General features: G+C 31.7%; 1 protein-coding gene across 1 annotated transcript; it reads right to left on the bottom strand.

Moving 5' to 3' along the window:
- Nucleotides 1-1,228: 1,228 nt before the first annotated feature.
- On the bottom strand, nucleotides 1,229-3,823 carry LOC129300390 (UDP-glycosyltransferase 91A1-like). Its single transcript, XM_054938953.1, has 2 exons — nucleotides 2,326-3,823; nucleotides 1,229-1,874 (listed from the first exon to the last, which is right to left on the bottom strand). The coding sequence occupies exon 1, from the start codon at nucleotides 3,796-3,798 to the stop codon at nucleotides 2,368-2,370; it is 1,431 nt and encodes a 476-aa protein (XP_054794928.1). The 5' UTR covers nucleotides 3,799-3,823; the 3' UTR covers nucleotides 1,229-1,874; nucleotides 2,326-2,367.
- Nucleotides 3,824-13,176: the final 9,353 nt, after the last annotated feature.

Genomic DNA, 13,176 nt, shown 5'->3' with positions numbered 1-13,176 from the left:
ATTAATGAGCCCGAAAATTTCTGTATCTTCATTCAAAATTTGAAATCACGGCCAAATGAAATCATTCACACACTGAAAATTGAAGTTGGATGGAAATGTATAAATCAGTTATTTGAAAATGGAATAGACTAATAAGAAAGGATAATTAAAATATAACCAAGGTAGACTGACCAATGAAATTGATTGAAGCATTTTTGGACCAATGAAATTGATTCTACGCGATTTGTATAATGTTGTTGATTGATTGATTAACTATAACTCATTTAAAATGTAATTTGATTATAAAGTATCTTATAATATTAAAAAAATAGTATAAACTATCTTTTAAACCAATGAAAAATTGAAAAATTAAAATTTAATATATTATGACCTCACAAATCTGAACTGAAAATAGCACTGTCATTATTTTTTATGCTTATATATATATATATATATGAATCCATATAAATATTATTTTTATTTAATTAGTATGATATAAACTACCGTCCGTCTACACGACATCGATAACAAGTCCATGTAATGGGTTCCTTCACATTTCACAACATCCATAACAAATCCATGTTATGGGTTCCTGTGGCCTTTGGGATTTGAGATAATGGAGCAAACCATCTACGTACTGGTCCTGTTTCTCTTTGTTCGCAAACACAAACAAGTCCTTCGTCCCTTTTACATTTTCACGACCGGCACTATCATAAGTCTCATTGAGAATAAACTGGATTTTAAATTCATAAAAAAGTGAAAAAAATTGAAATTTAATATATTATAACTTAACAAATATGAATTGAGAATAGCACTGTCACTAGTTTTTTGTTTATATATATATATAAACAGATATAAATATTATTTTTATTTAATTATTATATTAAAAATTAGGATAAAATACAAAAGTTGCCCTCTATGTTTTCCTCCAAATGCACCATGTATCTTAAAATATTTTTTTACCACAATATTCCATCATTTTTCATTTATTTAGGTATATTGTCACTTTACCATTACCTTTTGACTGATTTGATTGTTATTTTTGAAATTTTAATCATTTTATGCTATTCTGAACTTGTCATGTCAGTAGCCACAGCCCACAGGATGTTTTGATAGTTAAAAAATAAAAAAAAAAAGAAAAAAATCCACCCAATACGACAAATCAATCCCTCTTCTCCCTCCTTAACCGTTCTTCTTCTTGTCACTGCAAGAGTGCAACCAGCAAGCCATGAGCTCCATAGGCAAGAACTCTAACAAACCAAAATCACCATTCCGGCATTTACACAAAAATTCTAGGTCCATTATGGCACAATAACAATCCAGCAAGCTCCACATTTTACAACGAAATAAACAAAAATCAAAATTAATATCCAAAGAAGATGAAATATCCAAAATCAATTCTCAAACCCAGACCTTCCAACCCAAAATCATCGTTGTTGAAGAAGAAGAATCAAAGGAACTTCGCAATCAAACCTTTGAATCAACCGCAGTAGTGGACCTAGACTTGAGGCCGAACTTGTTTCAAGTGAATCAAGAGAGGAAGTTGGATTTACCGATGCATGAGTCTCCAATCAGCGCCGCTTTGAGAAGGTAAGGTAGTGAGTTTGAGAATCGGATCAAAACACAAAGCTGAAAAGCATTGGCCACACAAACACGAATCCGAAGCCATGAACCAGGATACTACACTTGCCCGAGTCTCCGATCAAGACCACACAAACATAAGCCTCCGATTCCATCACCACACGCATAAGTGCCCACTCTTGAATGAAGGTAATGGCTTCAGCTACAAGGGTAGATCTCGATGGCAGCCTCTTGGATCGAAGGCAATATCTCCACCGTCTCAGCATCAAACATGGTTCTAGTCTCGAGGGCCTTATCAAGATGGCAAATCTGATCTGCAGACAAGGAGGAAAGAGAAGGCAACGAAGGGGAAAGGGGTTTGGTTCGATCAGATCAATTAGAGAAGATGATGAAGGAGAAGGGGGATTGGTTCGATTGGAGAAGAGGACGAAGGAGAAGGCCAGTGAAGACAAGAAAAGGGAAAGGAAGCCGGTCTGGCTCGATAGGAGAAGGGGAAGGGGAAAGAAAAAGTGAAGAAGATGATCGGAGAAGACGAAAGGTTGGGTCTGGTTCTTTTCTTCTTTTTTTTTTCGTTTTTAATTTTACAAAAAATGTCACCAAAGCCGCCAGATTGAAATTAATGGTTAAACTAACAGAAAACAGGATCTAAGATAATGGTAGATTAACATTGTACTTAAATGAAAAACATTGAAGTAGAATTGCGCCAAAAAACTATTTTAGAACATGGATAGACCTGATTAAAAATATTGAGTACAGTTTTTGTACCTTTAATCTTAAAAGTTCCATCGATTTTGACTTTTGAGAACATCAATAACAAGTCATGTTATGGGTTCCTGACTTCCTGTGGGCTTTGAGATAATCGAGTAAACCATCTACGCTACGATCCTGCCTCTCTTTATTCACCAACAAGTCCTTCATCTCTTTTATATTTTCTCGATAGACCCTTCCCTGGGGTTGCACCATCACGAGTCTCAATGAGTTGGCCACGGAATCACTAGTGAAAGAGCCGTCTCGCTCGTCCCTTGGAATCGAATATCCCATCTTCTTCTCCTCCAAAACCCTAGCGTTGATCCCTTGATCCGCTAAGAACGTTAGTAGCACAAGGGGTTTCTCCTCCTGAACCGCCTCCACAACCGACGACCAGCCCGAATGAGTCAAGAATCCACCCACCGAGTCATGACCCAAGATATTCAACTGTGGAGCCCAACCGGTGCAAACCAACCCGCGACCTTTCGTTCGCTCTTCGAACCCTTCCGGTAAACTCAAAACCTCCGTGTCAGTTGGTCCCCTCCGGGTCCTCAAAGCCCAGCAAAATGGTAGCTCCGACTTCTCCAGGCCAAGCGCTATCTCGTTCACCTCTGCTTGACTCGGTTTCGCCTCACTCCCGAAAGCCACGTAGACCACTGTACCTTTGTCTTTCTGGTCCAACCAATCTTTAATCAGCCGCCACATGTCGTTCTTGTCCTCGGCGTCGCTGTTTTGGTTGGTGTTAGGAAGTTGGCCGACGGGGAGGATCGGTTTCCGGTGGATCTCTTCAAGTACTCGAAGCCACTCGGGTTCGAATTCGGAACAGCTCCGAATGACCACGATATCGCAGTTTTCGATACTGGCACCGAACCGATACAAATCTGAAACACCCGAGTCATTGTGTTTGATACCGTCTGAGATTTTCATGATCTCGAAGTAACGCCATGCCACGGTGGAGGAAAACGGAACCCAGGAGGGCTTGATGGTGAAGTCTTCGGGCTTCGTCCGGACCGACTCTTGGCCCATCAAAACCGGAGCTGGCCCGAGGAAACCAAGCAATGAAGCATTAAATATACTGAAATACGCGCTCTTGATACCGAGCTTGGAAGCGATGGATCCAACCCAATAAGGAACGAAATCGTAGAATATCCAATCGGGGTTTGAAGATTCAAGGAAGCAAGTCACAGGTTGTTGCAAAGTATCGTAAGCTAATTTAAGGTATTGAACTACGTTGTAGGGAACATCACTGGTGGCTTCTGCGTCGTCTGGGAGATTGGGGACTTGAGGAAGAGGAAGCTTGAGAAAATTGATGTTAGGAGACAAATGTGGAGGCAGTTTGGGAAGACGAAGGATGTTTCTTGGAGTGGATATGAAGGTGACGACGTGACCCTTTTGAGCTAAGAGTTTAGCAAGCTCGAGGTTGGGGATCAGGTGGCCAAAGGCTAGCCATGGGAACAGCGCTATGTGAAGTTTCTCGTGCTGTGTGGACATGGCGAAAACAGTCAGAGAGAGTCAAGGAGCTCTGGGTTTGCTTGGAAGGTTAAATGGGTTTATTTTATATTGACGTGAGACGGAATCATCTTTTGTATATTATTATATTATTCAATCCAACTGCTCCGCTTGATGACAGAATCAGATTTTGCTGGCATTCACTCACATTTTGCCTAATAAGGAAAGAAATAATTACAAGATAAATTTTCAAAAATAGAATTTTTTTCTTTTAAATTTTTTTTTTTCATATTTTTCTCCCCACCCCAATGAAAGGATAAGAATGGACATCCATTGCGAATCTACTTTATAGGATGCTGAAATGCTCGTACACATTATGGCACGGTTTGGGTAATTACGGTTTTACATTTCAAAAGTAACTTTTTACTTTTAAAATATAAAATATTATTTGGAATAATTTTATAAAAATAAATATATTTTTTAAAATGACTTTTTAACCTAGTTAAAATGTAAAATTTTAAAATTTTTATTGGGTAGCTTTTAAAACGAAAATGTAAATATGAAGCATTAGAGTCTGATATCTAATTTTACATTTGACAATAATACCTTTAATTATTTTCTCATTTTTATTATACAACCGTCTCTGTCTTCACTAATTCATTTCCATCTTCACTTGAACTCCTCATTTTTTATCAGACTTGGGTTTTTTTAAATGCTAAACTTGTTCACCTACACACCCAAAATATTAATATCTAACGGAAGGTAAAAAAAAAAAAAAGCACTGGGAAACAACTCAAAATGAAAAGGTTTTATAGATTGAAAATAAATAAATAAATGAAATGCATAAATAGTAAAATAAATAAATAATAAATAAATAAAATACATAAATAGTAAAATGATTACATAATTTATTCCAATATTAAATTTTATATTTTTATCCTTACATTTTTAACATTTTTTAATATATTACATTGTATAATAGAATTTTTTTTATATTTTTCACTTACATTTTGCCTAATAAGAAAAGAAATAATTAGAAGATAAATTTTCAATTTTTTTTTCTTTTAATTTTTTTTTTCATATTTTTCTCCCCACCCCAATGAAAGGATAAGAATGGACAGCCATTGTGAATCTACTTTATGGGAGGCTGAAATGCTCGTACACATTATGGCACGGTTTGGGTAATTACGGTTTTACATTTCAAAAGTAACTTTTTTAAAAAAATATAAAATATTATTTGAGATAATTTTATAAAAATAAATATATTTTTTAAAATGACTTTTCAACCTAATTAAAATATGAAATTTTAAAAATTTTATTGGGTAGCTTTTAAAACGAAAACGTGAATATGAAGCAATACAGACTGATATTTAATTTTACATTTGACAATAATACCTTCAATTATTTTCTCATTTTTATTGTACAACCGTCTCTGTCTTCACTAATTCATTTCCATCTTCACTTGAGCTCCTCATTTTTTATCAGACTTGGGTTTTTTTAAATGCTAAACTTTTTCACCTACACACCCAAAATATTAATATCTAACGGAAGGTTAAAAAAAAAAAAGCACTGGGGAACAACTCAAAATGAAAAGGTTTTATAGATTGAAAATCAATAAATAAATAAATGAATGAAATGCATAAATAGTAAAATAAATAATAAATAAATAAATAAAATACATAAATAGTAAAATGATTACATAATTTATTCCAATATTAAATTTTATATTTTTATCCTTACATTTTTAACATTTTTAATATATTACATTGTATAATAAAATTTTTATAATTACATCAATGTCCTTTTTAATTATTATATATTCAAAAGTACATTTTAAAAGTCTAAATTTTTATTAATCCAAACAACTTTTAATTTGTCAAACTGACTTTTAATAAAATATATCCAAACACAAATTTTGTTACAACAACTGACTTTTTTTAAACTGATTTTTACTAAATGAACTTTTATCAAACTAACTTTTAACAAATTAAAAATTAAATACACACTATATCTTATAAAATAAGATATGTTTTCCGTAGTTTAAGAAAAAAGTTTAGGTTCTTTCATTGACTAAAAAGCATTCAAACTTTTATTTACTTTATAGGATGCTAAAATACTCTCAGTTTTATTTATTTATTAAGTTGTTTTATTTGTTAAAAATATTTTAACTTTCCAATTATATTCTTACAAAAGAAAGAAGCATGAATCATCTTATTATTTAAGCAAATATTTTTAAATTAAAAAATAAAACTAAAAAATTATTTTATCTTTTTATTTAAATTAAGAAATTATTTTTGAAATTAAGAAATTCTTAGCTACTACGAATACGAGAGCAACAAGTCAATGATCAATTATTCTAATGATAACATTACTTCTCTCTCTTAAAAGAGATCTTAAATTCAAACTTAATATTAACATAGTTAGCGTGCGTGCATGGATGCGTGTCTCCTTTATAAAGAAGGACTAGGTCAATGATAAAAATTTTAAGAATAGGAAAGCAACAAATCTTCTGTACGCTATTCAATCTCATCGTATCAATTCATATATTAATTTAATCCTATGGTTTGTCATATGATCTCCATCTTCTTGTCAATATATGTAAATAATTCTAATTTGAATAAATTAATTTAGAACTATGTCTCCCCCACTTGCATCGGCCGGCAATGAATTATCCCTCCCAAGTTTCAAAGTTGAATTATTGAAACTTCGCTCAGAAAATTTCTTACTCTCTCTTCCATTCTACTCTCATTGACGTGGTTCCGAGAAAATAAATTCCAAATGCTTCCTCATATTATCCAACCTGATGAAGAAGGGGGCTTTCGTTGTGCGAAAGGCAAGGGAGAGAGCGAGAAATTCATAATGGGAAATGTTTTACGTGTTGAATTGGTTCCTGCCATCACCCCAACCCAAGTTTTTCTTTTTCCCTTTCCTTTTGCTTTTGAACAGCAGATCAACTTTTTTTCAATGGATCATTAAAATAGCATGATTGAAATGATACACATAAGATTCAATTTGTTTGAGTTGGCGCATTTTAATTGGTCTTGAATTTTCTTATGCCATTATACCCCCGGGAGAAAGAAATGAAAGATAATGTATATACCTTATTCTATCCTCCTATTTATAAACGAAAGGGAATGATTTTTTTTATTCTATTTACAAGGCATGTATGCTATTGACTTTTTATTATAAATTTATTTTTTACCTTCTATTAAATATTGGTGAAAAAAAGTATACTATTAAAGTGTGTGTATATTTAATAGATAAAAATTAAAATTTTATTAAATTTTGATCATAGTTAATGAATTTTAGGATATGTTTGAGACTATAGGATGGAATGGAACAACTTCTAATGAAATGGAATGGAGTGAAGTGAAGAGACGCGGTGAACTATATTAGAAGAATGGACAATGAAAATTTTAATTTTAATTGTTATAAAATTAATAAATTTGAATTAATTATGTTTTTCCAATTTTAATGGAAGGGAAGTGAAAAAGATGAGGGTATTTTTATAATAATACAATTTATATCTGGTCATTTTGCCTTGACCCTCAAATTAGGGGGTCAAGAAAAATAATAGGCTAAGAATGAGTTGGAAGGCAATATTAAATTATTTCATTTTCTTTTAAAAAATTTCTCTCAAATGATATTACAAAATTTCTAGTCATTATACTTGATCCTAAAAAACTTTCAAACACTATCTTAAAGTGTTTTTTATTTTTTTAAAAATATATTTGAAAGTACTTGACTTATACTCTTTTAGTTCTATTTACAGGATAAAGAGAGAAAAAAATTTAATCTTATTTATTGAACCCTTGCTAATTTTCAATACTCGTTTTTATATATTTATCATTATTAAATGCTTTGAATAAAAATATCAATAATAAATTAAAATTTAAAAATATTTATTAAAAATAAAAGTAAAAATTTATTAAATTTTAAGAAAAATTTAATAAAATTAATAAAATTAAATTTAAATAAAATATATTAAAAGTAATTTATAAATAAAAATAAAGAAGTAAATAAAATTAGATGCTTACCCAAGTAAATAAATAAAACTAGAGAGGGCGAGAATATGAAGATAATATAAAATAAAATGCATCATAACGCCAGCACCTCATTCGATCCGCTGTCCTATCCCCTTCGTTTCCTTGTTTGGTTGGAAAGAAGAAATTAAAGCCTGTGAGATGATTGATTCTGCTTCTGCCAGCATTATACTTATTATTAAATGTGGCCCTTTATTTAATTTTAAAAACAATAAAATACTCTTTCTATTTCAAATAATAAAATATTCTATCCATTTTCATATATAAAAATAACTGTATCATACAATTTAATAAAATTAATTAATTATAATAATTATGTTTGAAAATAAAAAAATTAAATTAAAATGTCATATGTTAATCAATATAAGTATGAATTATTACTTTTTATTAATATAAATTATGAGAAATAATTGTAAAAATATATAATAGATATTTATTGAAATATGTGATTTTATTTATTTATAAAAAAGAAAAAAGTGGTAGTTTTCTTTTATAAATAGAAACGAAGTAATACTTTTGAAAAAGCTTCTCCATCCTAAAATATAAACACTTTGAGTAAATTAAAATTTTATTAAATACACTAATTTTAATATTATCATTTCTCTCTCTATAATTAATTTTCATTACTTTTTTTAAATATATTAAATGATGGGTATTTTAAAAAGTTTATATTTTTATTTTGAAAAGATAAAGCTATTAAGTGTATTTAATGAAATTTATTAATATATAAAATTTTATTTAAAAGTGTCTTATAATCTAAGATAGAGGGAGTAATACCGTTTAATTTCTTTAATTATGTTTTAGTTTTAGTTTTTCTTTTTAATTAACATTTTTAAATTAAGATGCTAACCTTTAATAACATATATAACATCCCATTTATCTTCACTCATACCTTCCCCTTGTTGGACCAGGTAGGCTCATGAACAAAAAGGAAAGTAGACCCACTTGCCCAATAATGGATTAAATTCTACTTTCTGAACAAAGTTAACAGAACATTTAATATCCCATTTGATACAATGAAAATAATTTTAATGAAAATAAAAATGAATATGAATATGAAAGTGAAAATGAGGATTAAAAACATGTTTAATATATCCACAAAATTATGATATAATTTTTAATTGAAATGTATCTTCACTGTGGTAAGAGACTAGAATACCCTTTGCTCAAAAAAAAAAAAAAATAAATACACGCAGAACACACACTTGCCTCCACAATCGACAGCACCCACCCACACCCCTACTTGCGACAACAACCAAAAGATTCAACAAAACAAAGCCAGATCTGAAAAATGATACAATTAGAAGATAGATCTGAAACATGGTAGAGAAGATGAAGAAGAATCAAAAATCTGGAGAAATCAAAGATGGAGTCTGGAGATTTCAAGAAGAAGATGAAAGCTAGAGATTTGAAGAAGAAATCGTGAAGAAGAGATGGTGAAGCAGAGGAAAAGAAATTGCGAAGAAAAAATCACTATCATCTCTCATTGTCGACACTAAAAATAGAGATTGCCATCTCATCGTCGTGGCCAAGGAAGTTGTCGTCGCCATCGCCATTAATGGAGTTCACTATCTCTTATTCAAGTTTCCATCTTCTCTAGTTCTTCTCTCTGTGAAGAGTGAAGGCATAGGGATTGAGAGAGAGAAGTGGAGACTTGAACAAGTGATAGTGAGCAGAGGATGGAGATAGACTGGCTAAGCAACGAAGGTCTTCTTGCCAGTCTTCTCTTGCACCCACACTAGCTCTTCTTGCCGTCGTAATGGACTCCCAAAGTGGAGAAGGCACAACGGTCAAGGAGTTGGAGATGTAGATGGAGATGAAAGATGGAATTGCAAAACTGATATTTAATTATAGAAATCAATTTCATCATTTTTTATGGAAATGATTTCCACATAGAATTAGCTTTCTTTGTACCAAACAAGCTAAAATTCCATTTCCATCACTAATTCCATTTCCGCCTTCCTTAATTCAAGCATGCCAAATGGGGCATAAGATCTTCCCACTTTGAACGATTATATGCCAAGAAAATTGTTATGTTCTGTATGCATGAGTGTTTGTTCCTGCAACCAATCGCTAGTCGCTTCCTTGCTGTGAAATTTCAACATGGGCTCATGCTTTTTGCTGATGAAGATATGACTTGTAGTCCAAAAAGTGATCATTCTTGTTGATGATCAACCTGTGGCTTGTGGTCTTTATTATCAAATACCAGATGGAGAATATTGAAAAAAAGGATATGGATGTCAAGTATATATGCCAAGACTTCATATCATATTTGAGATATTTTTATCAAGCCATTGAAGATTAAAGACTTTAGAAGATCAAATTTTGTCACCTCCACCATTTTTTTTATTATAAGAGAAACTATTAATACCTTATTTTTTTTAAGAAAACTCATAAATTTAAGAAGTATTTATCATATTTTTTTTCAAATTACTTGTTATAAAATTAATATTTGCTTTCACAAGACAAATTTGTTTTCTTAATTTTACGGGGTGAATTAGTTAAATTTTTAAGCTTCATACATAAATACTATATCAACTAACCAATCACTCGTTAGTTATCTTTTTAAAATTAGTTCCAATTTCTCATATTAAAGTTATGAATTCCTTGTACTAATATTTTTAATCTCCCATCAACAAATGTTCTATAAGAATTGACAAGTTTAACATAGGATATTGACAACTAATTACACACTAGTTGTCAACTGCTAAAATTGTCAATTTTTGATACTAAAATTGTTAATATCCATTGACAATTGACATATAAGAATTGACAATTTTAGCATAAGAGACTAACAACTAATGTGCAGGAGATTGACTACTAATGTTTTGCAATTAACAATTAATTCTTTATATGTATTTATAATATTTTGCATATATTTAACAAATGGGTTTAATGGTCAAGTGGTGACATAATTTTTTGGGGTCCAAGAGGTTATGCAATACAAAATAATTAAAGTATATGTCATTTAGATGGTTTTGGTCGTGGAGAGTAGTTGGTCATTTAGATGTCTTTTAATGATGTTACTCAACATTCCTATAAATATTAGGTTGTCTCCTAATTTGTAAATAGCTTATTGACATAATGAACTAACACCATTCAATTTCTATCTCTCTCTTAGATCTCTCTTGTTCTTTCTACCCCTTTTTGCTTTCCCTCTTTTCTTCTCAATATTATTCTACTTCTACTTCTCTTTTACTTTCTTTTCTATTTTCTATATCAGTGGCATCTAGAGCCAAGCATTCCTTGGCCTTCTTTTCTTTTCTTTTATTTCTTTCTTTTCTTTCCTTTTCTTTGACAGTTTATGGTGAAGACTCAAGGCTAGGAAAAACTCAAAAAGCAATGAAAACAAGGTTGGACAGAATTGAACAATAGATTGCAATAGTTGATAATCTCACCGATCAAGTTATTAGGTTTTATAACTAGATTCAAATGTTGATAAGGGATGAGGGAGCAAGAAGAAGAGGATGAATTGTAGTGGGCTATTAAAGAATGCTTTAGGTCTTCACATTTCTTTAGTAATGACGCCAAATTGAAATGCCCATCATTTAACAGTCAAAAGAGAAATTTATAACTAGATACCCTAGTCCAGTGCTAGTGGTAACTTAGATCATCTAATGAGCCCTAATTTGATTCAAGTGACTTAACTTCCCAATAATTATAGCAAGAATTGAAAGTGAGTTTATCCAAACTAAATTCTATGAAATGAACAAAACTAGCATTTATGAGGTATGTTTCTTGGTTAACGGAATGAATACAAACTAGCAAGCCATGAAATGAATTGTAAGTGTTCTTATCAATGAGTGTTCCCTATGAGAGATGAATGCCTCCAATCACAACCCTAAAATATTGAGTGTTCCACCTTAATAATAGATTCAAGTTAGCTTAGAGAATCTAAACTAGTGCCAAGCTGAGAGCACACTAACTAGGGCCCTTTGTTAGCTATAATCATCCTAACACTTTAGAACCAATCCATTCTTCAATTAACTAAATCATTAACCCCTTGCCCTTGCCTTGATCATAGCTAACATAGCTCCATCAATATTAAAACACTGATCCATCACATAGTAATGCACAAACATGTCTCACACTGCACAATAGACAAGCAACTAGAGACATAACAAGGGATTGAATCTATCAAAAGTATATTTCCAACACACCAGTCAAAGAAATGATGTTCAAAATACCTCCACTGATACCACATGCGGTACATAATCCATGAATATAAATTACTATTGAAACCAATTGTCTAGTAATGCCAGAACATCCATGAATTAAACAGAACAAATGGAAGGTAAAGAAACTCCCTAATGATGTAAGGGCTCATCGAATTGCTTCATCCTCTTAGGGAACCTGGAAATCAGCCACGTATGCCTCAAATCATCAATGCACCATCAACAAAGCAAGGTACTGCAGCCATGGAAAAGAAGACCCTCTGCCTAGATTACACCCCAAGACTGGAAAGAAATAAAGTTGAAATGATAGGGGTTTTGCTGCACACAGAGAGGAATGGAATGGTACAATCTAATTGGTATTTGAGTGGAAGATTGATAAGAGCCGGAGGAGATAGATGAAGAGAGATGAAGACAGTGAAGCAAGTGATTCTAGACCGAAGTGGAGCTGATCGTGAAAATGAATTGTGAATTTAGCGGTCTGGCTGTGCAAAAAATGAATTGAAGTGAGAGAGAATGAATCTGGACTGTGGGTGAAAAACTAAAAACACAGGTGGAAAGCATGATAGATTCAAATAGAGAAAGAGGTAATTGATTGTGAATGAAGTGATTGTGAGTGCATGTCAAGACTGGAAAGGAGTGAAGTGTTTGGGACTTTTTTTTTTGGTAGAAATTGGAGAGGAGAAGATGATGGGAGAAGAAATTGATTTCCCCCACCCCTCCCCTGAAAGAGACTGCAGTTCAATCGAAATGATGGCCTTCGTGTGTAACCTGAATGCGTGTGAATGTATTGGAATTCAAGTGATTGTGGAAGTTACGTGGGTGAAAAGGAAAAGGAATTGAAAATTAAGAGTGATTTAAGAAAATAAATTAATGGTATTTTTAAAATGGGGAGCACATGGTTATTGGTGGAAGAAGAGAAGGTAAAATCAAGATGATTGGGCATGTGGGTGTTTAATATTTTTGGAGGAAGAAATTTATTTATTTATTTTTAGATCTGGAAATTATGGGAAAATGGTGAAAAATAAGTGGAGGAGAAAATAAAAAAATTAACTAAGAAAGGAAAATATAGGAGAAAGGAAATTTTTCAATTTATTCTTCTTGCTTCTCTTTTTCATATAACCACCTACACAAAAATAATGAAATCAATAAAAATGCATTTTAGGAAATTTAAAATAATATTCAGTAAAATCCCAAAAATTTGC

This window comes from Prosopis cineraria, unplaced genomic scaffold, assembly GCF_029017545.1.
Source record: "Prosopis cineraria cultivar Desert tree isolate PC_DT_omini unplaced genomic scaffold, ASM2901754v1 PC1565, whole genome shotgun sequence".
Lineage (NCBI taxonomy): Eukaryota > Viridiplantae > Streptophyta > Magnoliopsida > Fabales > Fabaceae > Prosopis > Prosopis cineraria.
The sequence above is the reverse complement of the archived record's forward strand: the minus strand, read 5'-3'. Positions and strand labels throughout refer to the sequence as shown.